Source organism: Muscardinus avellanarius, assembly GCF_963383645.1.
Source record: "Muscardinus avellanarius genome assembly, chromosome: 5".
Taxonomy (NCBI): Eukaryota; Metazoa; Chordata; class Mammalia; order Rodentia; family Gliridae; genus Muscardinus; species Muscardinus avellanarius.
Window position 1 is genome coordinate 11,676,641 of NC_137790.1, and position 17,739 is coordinate 11,694,379.

Here is a 17,739-nt window from a genome sequence, read left to right on the forward strand (position 1 = left end):
TCACTAAGTAGCTGAGGCTGGCTTCGAACCTGTGCGATCCTCCTGTCTCGGCCTCCCAAGTGTGGGATTACAAGTGTGTGCCACTGCGTCCGGCTTTATTTTTTTATTCTTTATTTTGAAATAGGGTCTCGCTGAGTTGCAAAGGGTGTCACTAAGTAGTAGCAGAGACTGTCTTAGAACTGCAATCCTCCTATCTCAGCCTCCCAAATACTGGGATTACAAGCATGTGCCACATGTCCAACTTAGAATTTTTAAAATTATATTGAGTTTGCATTGTTTCAAGTGTAATGGAAAGCCATTGATGAATTACTTTATTTATTTATTTATTTATTTTGGTATTAGGAATTGAACCCAGGGGCATTCTATCTTTGATCTATTCCCCCAGCCCCTTCTTTTTTTTTTATTTTTTATTGGTGCACTGTATTCATACATCATAGTGGGATACAAACTTTTGTAGACATACATGCACACATTGCCTAGTCAGCCCCCACCCGATCCCCACCCCATTCTCTCCCCATCCCTCCCTCCCATGCTTGGCTTAGTGGTTGACATCTAGTATTATAGCAATTTATCCAAAATTAAAAATGATAATCTCACATAACAGTTTCATTTGTCTGATACCAAGCTTTTGATGACTTAAAGATAACATTTCAATATTTCTTTTTACTTTCTTTCTTACCAGAGAATATTTTTTTCTATTTTTTAGGTGAAACTATTATATATTTATATATTTATTTTTCAGGAAAAAAAATCTATCCTAATATGGAATATGGACTCTAGATACCCAAAACGATCTTGAAAAAGAACAAAGCTAGAAGATATATATTTTCTGATTTCAAACCATATAAAGCTACAATAATTGAAACAGTATAGTACTATTCTAACGGCAGATCTATAAACCATTGGAGTTAAATAAAAGCCTAGAGCTAAATTCTTCCCTATATTGTCAAGTTATTTTTGACAAGGTTTCCACGAACATTTGGTGGTGGAAATAATAATCTTTTAACTAAATATTGTTGAAAAATAATAATTACATGGAAAAGAATAAAATTGGACCCTTACCTAATCCCATATACAAATATTAACTCAAAATAGATAAAAGACCTAAATATAAATCTTAAGACTATAAACTTTTAGGAGAAAATCTGGGTCATTAAACCTCACAACATTGAAATTGGCAGTGATTTCTTGGATATGATTTCAATGGCACAGGCAACAGAAGAGTATTCAAACTCCCTAAAAAAAAAATATATATATATATATATATTGTATATCCAAAGACAATGTAAACAGAGTTAAAAGTTACTAATAGAATGGGATGAAATATTTCCAAATGCTATATCTGAAGGTATATTAATATTCCAACTAGAAATCCTAAAAATTAACAACAATAAAGGCAAACAATACCATTTAGAGATAGGTAAAAGACTAACATAAGTAATGAATCTCCACAGATAACCAATCTTAGTTGTCTGTTGGATGGAAAATCTTGTTTCTCTGGTTCTGGTGTGTGTTACCTATTTCTTCTTTGTAGTTAATCTCTTTGAGTATTTTCTCTAGTGCTGGTTTTGAAGACATAAATTCCTTCAGTTTCTGTTTGTCATGGAAGCTTCTTATTTATCCATCTAATTTGATAGAAAGTTTTGCTGGGTAGGAAATTTGGGGCTGGAAGTTGTTTTCTTTCAGAGTTTGGAATATGTTACTCCAAGCCCTTCTGGCTCTCATGACTTAGTTTGGGAAGTCTGAAGTGATTCTGATTGGTTTGCCTCTGAATGTCACTTGGCCCTTTGTTTTTTGTTGCCTTTAAGATTCTCTGCTTGGCTTCCACATTGGTCATTTTGACAATTATGTGGCATGGGGATCCTCTTCTCTGATCCTGTCTAAAGGGAGTTCTATAAGTTTTCTGGACCTGTGTATCGACCTCTTGCTCTATGTTTGGAAATTTTTCTGCTATTACTTCCTTGAAGAGATTGTTGATCCCTTTGGTTTCACCTTCTTTTCCCTCCTCTATTCCAATTATTCTTAGGTTAGCTCTCTTAAAATGGGCCCATATTTCTTCAATGTCAGATTCCTGCTGTCGGATATTTTTTTCTAGATTAGAAACTATGCGTTCATTTTTGGAATGATCATCTTCTAAGAGCGAGATTCTGTTCTCCATGTGGTCTAATCGGTTGTTTGTGCTTTGAATTGAGGCCTTTACTTCATTAATTGCATCCTTTATCTCTTTTTGGCTCTCTCTGAGTTCTTTTCGAAGCACCTCTATTATTTCTACAGTTATTTTCCTGATTTGATCTTCTAGAAATCTCTGATTTTCTGTTTTATCGGGTTCTGATGTTGTGGGGTTGTGGGCATTCATTGCTCCAGTATTATTCTTCTTTCCCATGATTTCGGAAGTTTGTGCCTTCTCTGGGTTCTTCCTTTGGGTCACTATGACTTCACTTAATGTGCTCTGGATCTCGAGTCAGTAGTATCTCAGACCCCACTACTCCTTTACTGGGTTGTATCACAGAGTCTCCGACCCAGAGAGTTGATAGAGGCTGCTTTAGACTATGGGGGGGGGGTGCCAGGTTGCACGTTCTCCTATGGTGTGATATCTCTGCCACCGCCACTCCCCCACTGGGTCAAGTCCCAGGGAGTACAGTACTGGGATTTCTCCTCTGTGGCCTGCAATTTGACTCACTGTTCTTGAGTACGCAGATGTAGCTGTACTGGACTTGGTGAATTCGCTGCTGCCGCCGCCGGTGACAATATAGCGCCGCTGCTACACCCTCGGCCATGAGGCTGGCGTATTTCTTCTTGGTTTTGAGTTCCACTCTGAATCCCTGCAGCGTGTGCTGAGCTCAGCCACTGGGAGCTTTAGATGCTCTCTGCGCCGAGAAATCCCGCCTGGCTGTTCCGCAGCGGCTCACCTCAGCTTGCTGTAGCCGTCCGGTGAGTTTGCCACTGCCGCCGGCAGTATGGCGCTGCTGCCGCATCCTCAGGCGTGAGGCCGGTGTATCTCCTCTGTGGCTCTGAGCTCTGTTCTCAGTCCGCTTTCTCTCTGGAGCCTGGTGATTTTTTTGTTTCTCTGGTGATGGTGTTTTCTGGCTATGAAAAGCGCTGATTTTGTGGTAGTGGAGATTGGTTGTTAGCGGGGCTCTTAAGCCCCGCTTTTCTCGGTCGCCATCTTCCCGAAAGTCCTGTCCCCAGCCCCTTCTTATTTTTTATTTTGAAATAAGTTCTTGATAAGTTGCTACGGCTGGCCTCAAACCTGCCTTGGCTCAGTGTCTCTAGTACTGGGGTTACAGGTGTGTGCTACAGCACCCAGCTCCGTTGATGAATTTTAAGCAAAGAAATATTAGGATGTTTGTTATTTATGTTTTTAAAATACCATTTTAAGCCATATGTTGGTAGCACATGCTTATAATCTCAGTACTTGAGAGGCTGAGACAGAAGGATTGCAGGTCACGGCCAGCCTCGGCTCTTAGGTCTTCTGCAATTTAGTGAGAACTTGCTTCAAAATAAAGAATAAGCCGGGCGTGGTGGCGCACGCTTGTAATCCCCGTGCTTGGGAAGCAGAGAGGAGGATCGCGCAGGTTCGAAGCCAGCCGCGCGCACTGGCTTAGGAAACCTTGTTTCCAAATAAAAAAATGTAAAAGTAGGTCTGGGAGTGTAGCCCGGAGGTAGAAGGGCTTCCAGGAACCCCAGTACCACAAAAAAAAAAAAAAAAAAAAAAAAAAAAAAAAAAATTAAAAATAAAGAATAAAAAATAGAGCTGAAAGTGTGGCTTGCAGGTGGAATGCCCCTGGGTTCAATCCCTAGTAACACACACACACACAAACACACACACAAATACACACACACACACACACACACACACACACACACAAACTATTTCAATGCTTCTATTTTCAAAGATACCATTAAACTTAAAATCCATAAAGTTGAAATACAGGTTGAACATCCTGTAATCTCAAAACCAAAAAAACTACTTCAAAATCTGAAATTTGTTGAATACTGACGTGATGACACAAGTGAAGTATCCCACATGTGACCTCCTGTGATAGGTTGCAGTCAACACAAAGACACGCTAAAAGTATTGCATAAAATTACCTTCCCAAAGCCGGGCATGGTAGCACACATTTGTAATCCCAGTACTTGGGAGGCTGAGATAAGAGGCTCACAGGTTCAAGGACAGCCTTGGAAACATGAGACTCTCAGCAACCTAGCAAGACCCTGTTTAAAAAATAAAACATAAAAAGATCTGGGGGTATAGCTCGAGGTAGAATGACCCCTGGGTTTGATCTTCAGTACCAAAAAAAAAAAAAAAGTTTCCTTTAGGCTGTGTGTATAAGGTGTAAGTGAAATGCAGATGAATTTCATGTTTAGACTTGGGTCCTATCCTCGAGATGTCTTATTACCTAGATGCAAATATTGCAAACACTTCTGGCCTCAAACATTGTGAATAAAGGATATTCAACTTGGAATACATATAGCATATAAATAAACCAGTGACTCATCTAGAATATTTGAAGAATTACTATAAATCAATAAATAAGAAAAAAATAACAACAGTAAAAATCTGACAAAGACTTGAGCAGTCACTTCATGAAAGGATTTCCAGAAGGCCAGCAAACATGTGAAAAAGCTCCGTCTTTTCAGTAGTTAGGCAAGAGCAAGTTAATATCCCAGTAAGAAGCCAGGCATGGTTACATACACCTCGAGTCCTAAATTCAGAGGCTGAGACAGGAGGATCACAAGTTCAAGGCTAGCATACTACCTCAGCGATACCTTATTTCAGAATAATTAAAAGATGGTCAAAGTGGGCCGGGTGTGCACTCCTCAGATGCAATTCACAGTACCACAAAGTCAAGACAAAAAAGAACATCAAGGGTCTGTTTCCAGATCAAGTTCAAAACCAGAAAACCTGAATGATATTGTTTTCATACTTGAATAATAAGCGATAGAAGTGAATATGAAATTGAGTTAGGAGCTGGGCATGGTAGAGCAGGCCTGTAATCCTAGCGCTTGAGAGGCTGAAACAGGAGGATCACAGGCCAATACGTAGTAACTTAAGACCCTGTTTCAAAATAAAAAAATTAAAAGAAGGGCTGAGGATGTAGCTCAGAAGTAGAATTCCCCTGGGCTCAGTCCCCGGTAGCGCCACCACTCACCCACACACAAATATAAGAAAAAGTCAGAGTGGTGGGGGGAGAGGAGGCTCTGGGACATCAGCCTCTCACTGTTTCTTCCCTAGGACAGTGACTACTTGCCTGGTTGATTTGGAGTTCTTCATACAACAATGCTTTATGTTGCATGTGTGTGTGTGTGTGTGTGTGTGTGTGTGTGTGTGCTGGGGATTAAACCCTGGAGCAGTCTACCTCTAAGCTGCCCCCCCCCCAATTTTTCTTTTTTCTTAATGGCCTCACTAGGCTGCTGAGAGCCTTGCTAAGTTGCTGAGGCTGGCTTTGAACTTGTGATCCTCGTATGTCAGCCTCCCACCCTGGCCACCAAGCCCAGCTGTATGTGTTTTATTTCACAATAGTGAGTTTAAGAAATGGATTCACGCTGATTTCTAGCTTGAGAATAGGTTGTATGCAAGAATGAGAACAGGAAACCATACAGAGGTGAGAGATAAGAGGAAGAGGGACTTGGACCAGGGCCGTGGGAAGGGAGAGACATAGATCGGAGGCAGTACTGTTGGAACTTACTAATGGATTTTTTTTTCTTGCTTGTGATAGTCCATAAACCAGAAAAAGTGGCGTGGACAGAAGCAGCTGGCACCGTTCGCGATGGAGTGCGAGCTTATACAGCCCTGCATTATCTTTCTCATCTCACTCCTGGAAAATCGGTGCTGATAATGGATGGAGCAAGCGTAGGTGTCAATGATTTTGTTAAGAAATAGAGCAATACGGGTTCAAGGCCAATCACAGTAACTTAGTGAGGCCCTTAGCAACTTAGCTAGACCTTGTTTAAAAGTAAATAGAGGGCCTGTCATGGTGGCCAACGCTTGTAATCCCAACATTGGGGGGGCAGAGATAGAGGATTGCTGTTTGCAACAGCCTCAGCTACTTAGTGAGGCACTTTGCAACTCAGTTTCAAAAAATAAAAAGACTAAAAAATAGGACCGGGGGTGTAGCTCGGAAGTAGAATTCCCCTAGGCTTCATCCACAGTACCACACACACACAAAAAAAAAAAAAAAAAGTAAAAAGAGCTGGAAGACCAGGCGTGGTGGTGCACGCTTGTAATCCCAGCACTTGGGAGGCTGAGACAGGAGAATTGCGCAGGTTCAAAGCCAGCCTCAGCTACTTAGTGAAACTCTTAGCAACTTAGTGAGACCCTGTTTCCGAATAAAATATAAAATAGGGTTGGGAGTATAGCCTGGAGATAGAAAGCCCCTGGGTTCCATCCCCAGTACCACACATACACACACAAAAAGCTAGGAGTATAGCTCAAAGGTAGAATGCCTCTGGGTTTAAATAAATAAATAAACAAACAAATAAATATATGTACAGAAAACAGAACTTAAAAAACAAGTCATCCATTTGCTATTATAATTCTATGCCAATAGATTATCAATTTCTATATTAACTTTCCATTTTGTTTTCATAAGCAGCTTTTTATCAATAGGATGCAAAACTCAGATTCAGTGTGATTATTTTTCATTTCTCTGAACCTACTAGTACATTAAAAAGCCGACAAGCCGGGCGTGGTGGCACACGCTTGTAATCTCAGCATGCGGGAGGCTAAGACCAGAGGATCGCGGTTCGCGGACAGCCTCAGCTACTTAGTGAGGCCTCTGCAACTCAGTGAGACCCGGTTTCAAAATAAAGAATAAAAAATAGGGTAGGGGGTGTAGCTCTGAGGTCGAATACCCTTGGGTTCCATCCCCAAACCTGCAAAAAAAAAAAGCCGACAAGCCTTTTTTCATGGTCTTAACCCAGGGCCTTGCACATGGTAAGCAAGCACTCTGTCACTGAGCTACACCTCCAGCCAAGCCATTTTTACTTTATTTTTTTATTTGTTGATACTAGAGATTGAACGCAGAGGCATTCTTCTTTCAAGCTACACCTGCAGCTCTTTTTATTTTTTTATTTTGCAACAAGGTCTCTCTAAGTTTCTGAGGCTGGCCTTGAACCTGCTATCCTTCTATCTCAGCCTCCCAAGTCCTAGGATTACAGGTATGCACCACCGTGCCTGGCTCAGCAAGCCTTTTTTTTTTTTTTTTTTTTTTTTTTTTTTTGGTGGTACTGGGGTTCCTGGAAGCCCTTCTACCTCCGGGCTACACTCCCAGACCTATTTTTTTTTACATTTTTATTTGGAAACAGGGTCTCCTAAGCCAGCGCACGTGGCTGGCTTCGAACCTGTGTGATCCTCCTGTCTCCGCCTCCCAAGCGCGGGGATTACATGCGTGCGCCACCACGCCCGGCACAGCAAGCCATTTTTATTTATTTCTGTTATACAAAGCCTGAAACAGCTCATAAGTCTTTAAACTCATCCTAGAACTTAATAACAATTTCGTATCATATCCTTCATGCTTACATTAAAGTGTTGGCATTTTATAGACAGATCACATATGAGATCAGAATGTGCCAATTTAAATGTATTACAAGCCAGGCGTGGTGGCTCGCACTTGTAATCCCAGCATTCAGGAGGCTGAGACCGGAGGATCGTGGTTCGCGGATAGGCTCAGCTACTTAATGAGGCCCTCTGCAACTTAGAGAGACCCTGTTTCAAAATAAAGAATAAAAAATAGGGCTGGAATCCCCCTGGGTTCCATCCCCATACCCCCCCCCCCCACACACACACACACACAAAAATTGCTTCACTTTCCACATAAGGTAGCGAGGCTCCCGCAGGCTCTCAAGCTAGCTCAGGAGCACAGCCTGCTGTCAGGCCCTGCAACCTGACATTGCTCTTTCCTGGCTTCGCATCTGAGTGTGGCCCTCCGTCCTGGAAATTGTGTGCCAGGCCACTTGAGAGCGTGTGCTGCACGCAGCCTTTCCACCCCTCCCTCTGAAGAAGTCAATCCACACTTCTCTGAACCTTTTCATTTTCTATTACATCCCGTTTTAAGTTTATTAAAGTAATACTAATGAATTATACTTTATTTAGCAATAATACTTTATTAAACAATTGACAAAATACATCTGGCTCCTGCCCTTTATATGTTAACGCCCCGTTCTGCATCTCCACACAGGCATTTGGCACAATAGCCATCCAGTTAGCACACCACAGAGGAGCCAAAGTGATTTCAACAGCGCACAGCCTGGAAGGCAAGCAGTATCTTGAAAGGCTTAGGCCTTCGATAGGTGGGTACCACTGCTCAGCACAGACTGTACCACATGGAATTCTACAGGGGAATAAAAAAGTGCACTGTTTTTATTTAAAATCCAATGGAAATTCATTTTAAAATGCACTTAGTAAGCCGGCGTGGTGACGCACACTTGTAATCCCCGCGCTTGGGAGGCAGAGACAGGAAGATCGTGCAGGTTCAAAGCCAGCCACGCTGGCTTAAGAGACCCTGTTTCCAAATAAAAATATAAAAAATAGGTGTCTGGGAGTGTAGCCTGGAGGTAGAAGGGTTTCCAGGAACCCCAGTACCACCAAAAAAATAAATAAAATGCACTTAATACCAAACAGTGGTACATGTCTGTAATCCCAGTAATTCATAGACTCATATAGGAGGATTGCATGTTTGAGGCCAGCCTTGGCAATTTAACAAGGCCCTTGAAAACTATTTGAAACAGCAAAACCCTGTTTCAAAATAAAAGTAAAATAGCCGGGCATTGTGGTGCACACACTTGTAATCCCAGCATTTGGGAGGCTGAGACTGGAAGATCACAGTTCATGGACAGCCTCAGCTACTTAGTGAGGCCATTTGCAACTCAGTGGGACCCTGTTTCAAAATAAAGGATAGCCAGGCATGGTGGCACAGGCTTGTAATCCCCACGCTTAGGAGGTGGAGACAGGAGGATCGCGCAGGTTCAAAGCCAGCCTTGCTGGTTTAAGAGACCCTGTTTTCAAATAAAAAATATAAAAATAGGTCTGGGAGTGTAGCCCGGAGGTAGAAGGGTTTCATCCCCAGAACCACCAAAAAAATAAATAAAAAATAAAAATAAAGAATTAAAAGAAATAGGGCTGGGGGTGTAGCTCAGAGGAAGTATGCCCCTGGGTTCTATCCCCATAACACACACAAAAAAAAAAATAAAAATAAAAAGGAAAAAAATACAGCTGTGGATGTAGCTCAGAGGGAGACTGCCCCTGAGGTCAGTTCTTAGTAGCACAAAAAAAAAGAAACATTTTTGTTTTCTAGTTAAAATTCTAATAATTTTTCAATTCTCCCCAATAATTTGTTATTCTATTAATATATTTAATTGCTTTAAAGGAACAAGTTAAAATTTGTTTAATTTTTCTTTTTTTACTTTTTCTTTTTTTGTGGGTCTGGAGATGGAACTTGGGCATTCGACCTCTGAACTACACCCCCTGCCCTATGTTTTATTCTTTATTTTGAAACAGGGTCTCAATAAGTTGCAAAGGCCTCACTAAGTAGCTGAAGCCATCCGCGAACCATGATCCTCTGGTCCCGAATGCTGCAATTACAAACATGCACCACCACGTCCGGCTTAAAATTTACTTAATTTTTACTAAAAATAATAATGTTCCTTATCCTTAAAGAATTTTCTCCATTTGGGGGAGCAAAGGGAAAAGTAGGGGGGAGGTTTCTGTGACTAAGAAGGGATAAAACAGCTTCTAGTAGATAAGTGCCATATTGCACAAATATATATTTTTTATTTTTAGTTCTCAGCACTATTAAATCTAAGCATATATAAGAAACTTTTTTTTTTTTTTTTTTTTTTTTTTGCGGGTCTGGGGATGGAACCCAAGGGCATTTGACCTCCAAGCTACACCCCTGCCCTATTTTTTTATTCTTTATTTTGAAAAAGGGTCTCACTAAGTTGCTGAGGCTATCTGCGAACCGCTATCCTCTGGTCTCAGCCTCTCAAATGCTGGGATTACAAGTATGCACCACCACGCCTGGCTAAGAAATTCTTTATAAATCGGGCACGGTGGCACATGCTTGTAATCCTAGCATTCGGGAGGCTGAGACCAGAAGATCATGGTTCAAGGACAGCCTCAGCTACTTAGTGAGACCCTGTTTCAAAATAAAGAATAAAAAATAGGACAGGGGGCATAGCTCGGAGGTCAAATGCCCCTGGGTTCCATCCCCAGACCCACCCAAAAAAGAAAGAAACTCTTTATAGCCAGGCTTGGTGATATATGCCTATAATTCTACCTGGGAAACTGAGGCAGGAAGATTGTAGATTCAAGGCCAGCCTCAACAACTTAGTAAGAACTTCAGCAACTTAGTAAGATGCTGTTTGAAATTAAAAAAAAAAAAACGGTGTTGGGAGTGTAGCTCAGAGGTAGATCACCCCTAGGTTCAACCCCCAGTATCACAAAAACAACAAAGAAGAAATTCCTTGATCTTACAGTTCACGTTATGGTATGTATGGATACATAATGTACTTTTGTACAAATGTATTGAGAATTTTCAGATTTTCAATTCTGACAGTTCTGACAACATACCTTTATAGCTGTGGAGAACAGTCCTCTGCCCACTTTGAACCATCTTACCTACAAAAGGCTCACTTTTTTTTTTTTTAATTGAATATACCAGTCCCTTCATGTAGACCAATCCTTCTCGGGATTGAGCTTGATAAAATGTATGAGAGTTGACTTTTCCTCTTTCAATTGAGTATTTGAACTGCTGAACTCATTTCAGAGATGAGGTATTTATTTGCTTTTCTTTTTTCTTTTTTCCCCTTGATTTTTTTGTGTTGATCACCTAGAGAACAGTACAATTGCCTGACTTACTCTCCTTTACAGCCCGAGTGATTGATATATCTAACGGGAAAGTCCATGTTGCTGAAAGCTGTTTGGAAGAAACAGGTGGCCTGGGAGTAGATATTGTCCTAGACGCCGGAGGTGGGTACCTAGCAATAGTCTGTGTAACTTTTTTAGTTTGATGACTTTCAGAAAGTATATTACTAAGCAGTAATTATTAATGTGTTTCTTAAATTAGATATTTCACTTGGGGCTTTAATTTTAACTAAAGACTTGTCTTTTTACATTGGAACTTTCTAGCAAGGAGCAGTGGCACACACTTTTAATCCTAGTACTTGGAAGGCTAAGACAGGAAGATCAGAGGTTCTCAGCCAGCCTCAGCAACTTAAATGAGGTCCTCTGCAACTTAGTGAGACCCTGTTTCAAATTTAAATGTATATATGACTGGGGGTATACCTCAGAGGGAGAAAGCCATTGAGTTCAATCCCTAGTACCAAAACAAAGTGCTTACCTTTTCTTTTCTTTTCTTTTCTTTTTTTTTTTTTTCTCTTCTTTTGGCAGAATGGGGGATGGAACCCAGGGCTATTCTACCTCCTAGCTATACTGAGCTACACCCCCAGCCCTATTTTTTATTCTTTATTTTGAAACAGAGTCTCACTAAGTTGCAGAGGGCCTCACTAAGTAGCTGAAGCTGGTAGCCAACTGTGATCCTCCTGTCTCAGGCTCCCAAGTACTGGGATTACAAGCGTGCACCACCATGCTTAGCCATGTTTGCCTTTTAAAGTGTAGCCATTGAAGTTGAATAACTAATAATAAATCTCTGTAAGAAACCTGTAACTGGGATCTGCTCATTTAGTCCCACATAGTACTTAGTACTTAGTCCCAGATATTATTGTCCAGATACATATTCACAATAATTTCTGCTATGTGTGGCTGCCCTTTATTAGTTGGTTAACTTCTACAGTCTTTGGAAAAACACAGAGAAGTTTGTTCCAGTTTCTCTTTTCTTAAACTTTTTAAATTTACCTGATCTAAGCTTGGCAGGTTGGCATACGCTAGGTGTTTGTTTGTTTGTTTGTTTGTTTGTTTGTTTGTTTGGTGTGTGTGGGGATGGAACCCAGGGGCATTTGACCTTCAAGCTACACCGCCTGCCCTATTTTTTATTCTTTAGTTTGAAACCGGGTCTCACTGAGTTGCAGAGGGCCTCACTAAGTAGCTGAGGCTGTCCACGAACAGCAGTCCTCCGGTCTCAGTCTCCCGAATGCTGGGATTACAAGCGTGCGCCACCACGCCCGGCTCGGCATACGCTTGTAATCCCAGCATTTGGGAGGCAGAGACAGGAGGTTCACGGACAGCCTCAGCTGCTTACGCTGTTTGCAACTCAGTGAGACCCTGTTTCAAAATAAAGAATAAAAAAATAGGGCTGAGAACTGTAGCTTGGAGGTAGAATGCCCCTGGATTCCATCCCCAGTACCACACACACAAAAAAAATTACCGGATTCTATTTAACATCCAAACTAGCTGTGTGTGGGGATGCAGGCCTATAATCCTAGTACTTGGGGGTACTTAGGGTCTTGCTAAGTTGCTGAGGCTGGCCTGGAACCTGTGCTCCCCTGTCTCAGCCTCCCAAGTACTGAGATTACAGGTGTTTACCACTGCACCTGGCTCAGACTTTATCTTTGTATATTTGATTCTTTTTTCTTTTTTTTTTTTTTTTTTCATGTCTGGGGATAGAACCCAGAGCCATTTGACCTCTGAGCTACACTCCCTGTCCTATTTTTTATTCTTTATTTTGAAACAGGGTCTCACTAAATTGCTCAGGGACTCACTAAGTAGCCGAGGCTGTCTGCAAACCGCAATCCTCCTGTCTCAGCCCCCCAAATGCTGGTATTACAAGCATGCGCTACCACACCCAGATTGATTCATTATTAAATATAGAATAAAGTTTCTGATCAGTGCTGGTACAAAATGTATAGTTAAGGTATCTGAACACATTGTGTTGCCTTTTTCTGTAACAAATGCTTTCAGGTTCCTATATTAAATAATAAAGAACTTGTTTGAAGAATAAATTTTTGTCAGATTATTATAAAATGTATTTCTTCTCTCTTTTTAACTGTTCATTTACAAGTGAGATTATATAGTAAAGATGAGGAACCAGCTGTGAAATCACAACTACTACCCCATAAGCATGATATCATCACACTTCTTGGTGTTGGAGGCCATTGGGTAACAACAGAAGAAAACCTTCAGGTATCATCAGAAACAATAAAGCATTACTGTTAGGCCAAGGGAACTTAACTAACAGAGAATGTTGGGTACATGCGGTCCAAAATGTTGAAATATTGCCTAGTAGGGAAGTTCATTTAGCTAGAATGAAATATATTTTTATTTCGTGATTTGGATGTACTGACTCCTAAATTTTCAAAATGAATTTCAAATAACATGTTTTCTTAGTAACAAACTATTGACATATGCTGAGCAAAATATTTCTGTATAAAATGACCACAACTTTCTAATGTTTCGAATTGGAATTCTTATGTAGGTGTATTGATGAGCTTATCACCTACTTATATTTTTCATTACAATTTATATAAAGGCTGATATGCCAGTACCGTACTTCCCACGTGATGTTCTTTGCTGACTTTCCAACATACTCATGAAGGTAGCTGGTAGGTAAAATGGCCAGAAACAATGCAAACAAACCCTCCCGTTTCATCACCAGGATTCCAGGTTGGCCCTGAACCTGCCCTATGCTTACCACTTTGCTGTTCCATCCGTTTAGACCATAAAATAGGAAATAAAACACTATAGCATTATATATTGTTATTAAAGTAATTTGTGTGCTGATTTGTTTTTAATTTGGACTTTATTCGTATAGTTTTTCTGTCAGTCACTCTTCTGCTGTCATATTCACAGCGACTGATTGGTCTCTGTTTATTCTGTTGAAGTTGGATCCTCCGGATAGTCATTGCCTCTTCCTCAAGGGAGCAACGGTGGCTTTCCTTAATGATGAAGTTTGGAATTTGTCGAATGTACAACAAGGAAAATATCTTTATATCCTTTTCATTCTTAAAAAATTGTGATATAGGGTCTCAATTTGTTGAGCCTGGCCTGGAAACAACAGTCTTCCTGTCTCAGCATCCCCAGTTCTAGGATCATAGGCAGGTTCCACCATGGCGGCTCCAGGTGAATCAGTATGCTGTAGGTCCTTCCTCTCTGATCACATTTCCTAAAGTCCTGAGTCAGACTTTAGTTCTTATTTGTGCTGCATCACTTCTCATGAGCTAGTTGCTCCGTGTGTGTGTGTGTGTGTGTGTGTGTGTGTGTGTGTTATTCAGGCTTGAACCCAGGGGCATTCTACCCCCAAGCTATACTCCTGCCCTATTTTTTTATTTTGAAACAGGGTCTTTCTAGGTTGATTGTTTGCTGAGGCTGTCCTAAAATCTGCTCTCCTTCCTATCTCAGCCTTCCAAGTATTGGAGTCACAGGCATGCACCACCCCTCCTAGCTGTTCCTTGTGATTTAAAACAGATATCTCAGCTGGGCGTGGTGGCGAACGCTTGTAATCCCCGCGCTTGGGAGGCAGAGACAGGAGAATCACGCAGGTTCGAAGCCAGCCACGCGCGCTGGCTTAGGAGACCCTATTTCCAAATAAAAATGTAAAAATAGGTCTGGGAGTGTAGCCCAGAGGTAGAAGGGCTTCCAGGAACCCCAGTACCACCAAAAAAAAAAAAAAAAACAAAAAACAGACATCTCAGCTGGGCATGATGGTGCAAGCCTAGAGTCCTAGTACTTGGGAGGCTGAGACAGGAAGATCGCAGGTACAAAACCAGTCTCATCAACTTAGCAAGGCTCTCAGCAATTTAGCGAAACTCTATTTTCAAATAAAAAATAAAATAGGGCTGGGGTTATAGCTCAGACAGAATGGTCCTAGGTTTAATCCCCCATACTACAAAACCAAAAGAAATAGGTAGCTGGGCCTGGCGACACAGGCTTGTAATTCCAGTACTTGGGAGGCTGAGACCAGGTTCGTGGCCAGCCTCAGCTACTTAGTAAGGCCCTCTGCAACTTAGTGAAACCCTGTTTCAAAATAAAGGGACAAAAATTAGGATTCAGGGTATAGCTTAGAGGTAGAATGCCCCTGGGTTCAATCTGCAGTACTGAAAGAAACAGGTATCTTCTTCTTCTAACTGTATGAGTCCATGATGTAAATAATGTTCCCAGTAAATAATATTACTGTACTTAAAATTGCATACTCTGAATTTCTATATTATAATTTTAATTAAAGTACCAACATATTTTTTTTCTTAATTTTTACATAATTTTGATCGTTCGGGTCATATATTATACACACAATTATTAACTTTTCTCCACACTTTGGGCCTGTTATCAACCAGATTAGTTGATTAGTGTATAGCTAATATAAGAGATGTAAGTGCTAAATACTATATTCCTAGAACAGAAATAAAATCCATATGTTGTTCCCTTGCCATCCATTGGGGTAATAGCAATCATCACTTTTGTGTGTGTGTGAGTGTGTGTGTGTGTGTGTGGTACTGGGGATGGAACCCAGAGACTTTTCTACCTCTGGGCTATACTCCCAGACCTATTTTATATTTTATTTGGAAACAGGGTCTCACTAAGTTGCTGAGAGCCTCACTAAGTAGCTGAGGCTGGCTTCGAACCTACGCAATCCTCCTGTCTCAGCCTCCCAAGCGCAATGATTACAAGCGGGTGCGCCACCACGTCCGGCTAGCAATCATCAGTTAAGCACTAAGCTTGTTGTTCTCTTAGAAGTTTAGACTCCACCAGCTCTCAAATCATTTCTGTTTTAGAGGAAAACTCAACAGCTTACAGGACTTTTGTAACATTTCAATTTCTGATAGTGCAAAATTTTCCAAATGGAAATTGACTTGCCTTGAATTTTCTGCTTATTGAATAATTTTTTTAAAATCTTCTCTCTTTTATATTGCTACCTTAACAATCTTCCCAGCCACGTATCTTAAAAGATGTGATGGAGAAGTTATCATCTGGTGTTTTTAGGTATGCTAAAATAACCAAATCATTGTTTTTGCTTATTTTTTATTCTTAAGGGATAAAGTAGGCCTTTTACAGTATACCTATTGCCTCCCTATTTTATTAGTTTAGATAAATAGCTACTGTTTACTATTTCTCAGAGTGTCTTTCATGATATGCCAGTAAATATTCCCAAAGATAGACATGTCCTGTGAATTTTACTCCCTCTATTCCCCTTCCACAACAACTTGAGATGACCCATAGCTTAAAAGGAGCGAAAGCACAATATGTTTGTTTAAGTTGGTTCTATTTACTACTTTTTTTGGGGGGGGAGGGTACTGGGGGTGGAACCCAGAGGCTTTCTACTTCCGGGCTACAGTCCCAGACCCATTTTATATTTTATTTGGAAACAGGGTCTCACTAAGTTGCTGAGGTTGGCTTCCAACCTGCGCGATCCTCCTGTCTCAGCCTCCCAAGCGCGGGGATTACAAGCGTGCGCCACCATGCCCGGCTTTATTTACTACTTATAAAAGAGGGATAAATTAGGGATTTTTTTTTCAATTCAAAACTTAACCACTTTTACTGGACATGACGGAGCATGCATATTATGTAACCCCAGTACTTGGGAGGCTGAGACTGGAAGACTGCAGGTTCTTGACCAACCGCGACTTAGCGAAGCCATCCACAACCTAGTGAGACCCTGTTTCAAAATACAAAAAAAAATAGGATGGGGATGTATCTCTGAGGTAGAAGAACCCTGGTTTCAATCCCCATTGCCACAAAAAAAATCAGTAAATAAAAAACCACTTTCAAAAGTTGTAATGTTAATGTACAAGTTTTTGTGATTTATTTAAAACAATACAACCAAACTGTAACAACTATCCACTACCATACTGTGTCATTCTAATCACCTGTTACTAGACCTGACATTGGTGATCATTTTCCTTCCTCAGACCTCAGCTGGATGAACCTCTTCCACTGTATGAAGCAAAAGTTTCTATGGAAGTTGTCCAGAAAAATCAAGGAAGAAAAAAGCAAGTTGTTCAATTTTAATTTCCTTTTCTCAAACCTCATTTGGACGAACCCAGTATCTGAAGCCAGAGTTTTCCTTGGAAACAGAAAATCAAGGATGATAAAAGCAAGTTGTTTCCTTTTTAAGCATGTTTTCCTGCTAAGACAAGATTGTCAGTTCTTTGACATATTTGAAAAGTATTTCTAAAACTACAATCAAGATAATTCTATAATTAACATATGAAGGGAATATTCTCAAAGCCTTTTTTTTAGTTACTGTTTGTATACATTTGCCTGTTATAAAATTCTTTCTATGAAAAAAAAAAAAAAAAAACTGCTTCCCCAGAAGCTACACTATTTAGTCTACTGGTAAATCTGTTCCAGGCCTTCTTATACTTTTCAAAATAACTATATATCAACCCCATTTTTAACATCTTTTTTCCTTTGCTGCCATAATTTACGCATTTGAGTACTTTTTCAGGTCTCAAAGGATCTAGTTCATAAGCACTTAAGTTTGTTTTGAAATAGTCATTCCTTCGAAGTTTCTCCTGGACAAGGAGCACAGGAACTTGCCCAATGGCAACTGCAGGGCACTTGCCTGGAGGGTTGGGGACGTCAGGCATTGGGAAAGGGGGACTTCCCTCGAAGTGTGCTGATTTCCGAGTTCTCCACTGGGGGTACGCTGGGTGGCCTAAGCCTATCACCACCTCTGGACCTGTCACTGCAAGTGATGTTTGCTTCATACAAGAGCCGTAACCCCGGTGATCACATCCTTGCTGCACACTTAAGTAGCGTTCAACCATTGCTGTGACCGACATGGCAGTGTACACCGGCGCCCTGGACCACGTGCCTCCCATCGTGGCGGCACCTCAAAACAGTACAGC

General features: G+C 40.9%; 1 protein-coding gene across 2 annotated transcripts in view; it reads left to right on the forward strand.

Annotated features, from left to right (window-relative positions):
- CRYZL1 (crystallin zeta like 1) overlaps window positions 1–16,897 on the forward strand; it is a gene marked incomplete at both ends in the record, with an annotated part of 54,619 nt that extends 37,722 nt beyond the window's left edge. For both annotated transcript variants that reach the window (XM_080696004.1, XM_080696003.1), the window contains 7 exons: window positions 5,721–5,854; window positions 8,181–8,292; window positions 10,871–10,969; window positions 12,957–13,078; window positions 13,777–13,884; window positions 15,828–15,871; window positions 16,798–16,897. In XM_080696004.1, the coding sequence (XP_080552130.1) occupies window positions 5,721–5,854; window positions 8,181–8,292; window positions 10,871–10,969; window positions 12,957–13,078; window positions 13,777–13,884; window positions 15,828–15,871; window positions 16,798–16,897 (719 nt within the window). The remainder of the gene's footprint in view (window positions 1–5,720; window positions 5,855–8,180; window positions 8,293–10,870; window positions 10,970–12,956; window positions 13,079–13,776; window positions 13,885–15,827; window positions 15,872–16,797) is intronic.
- Between the last annotated feature and the right edge of the window lie 842 nt (window positions 16,898–17,739).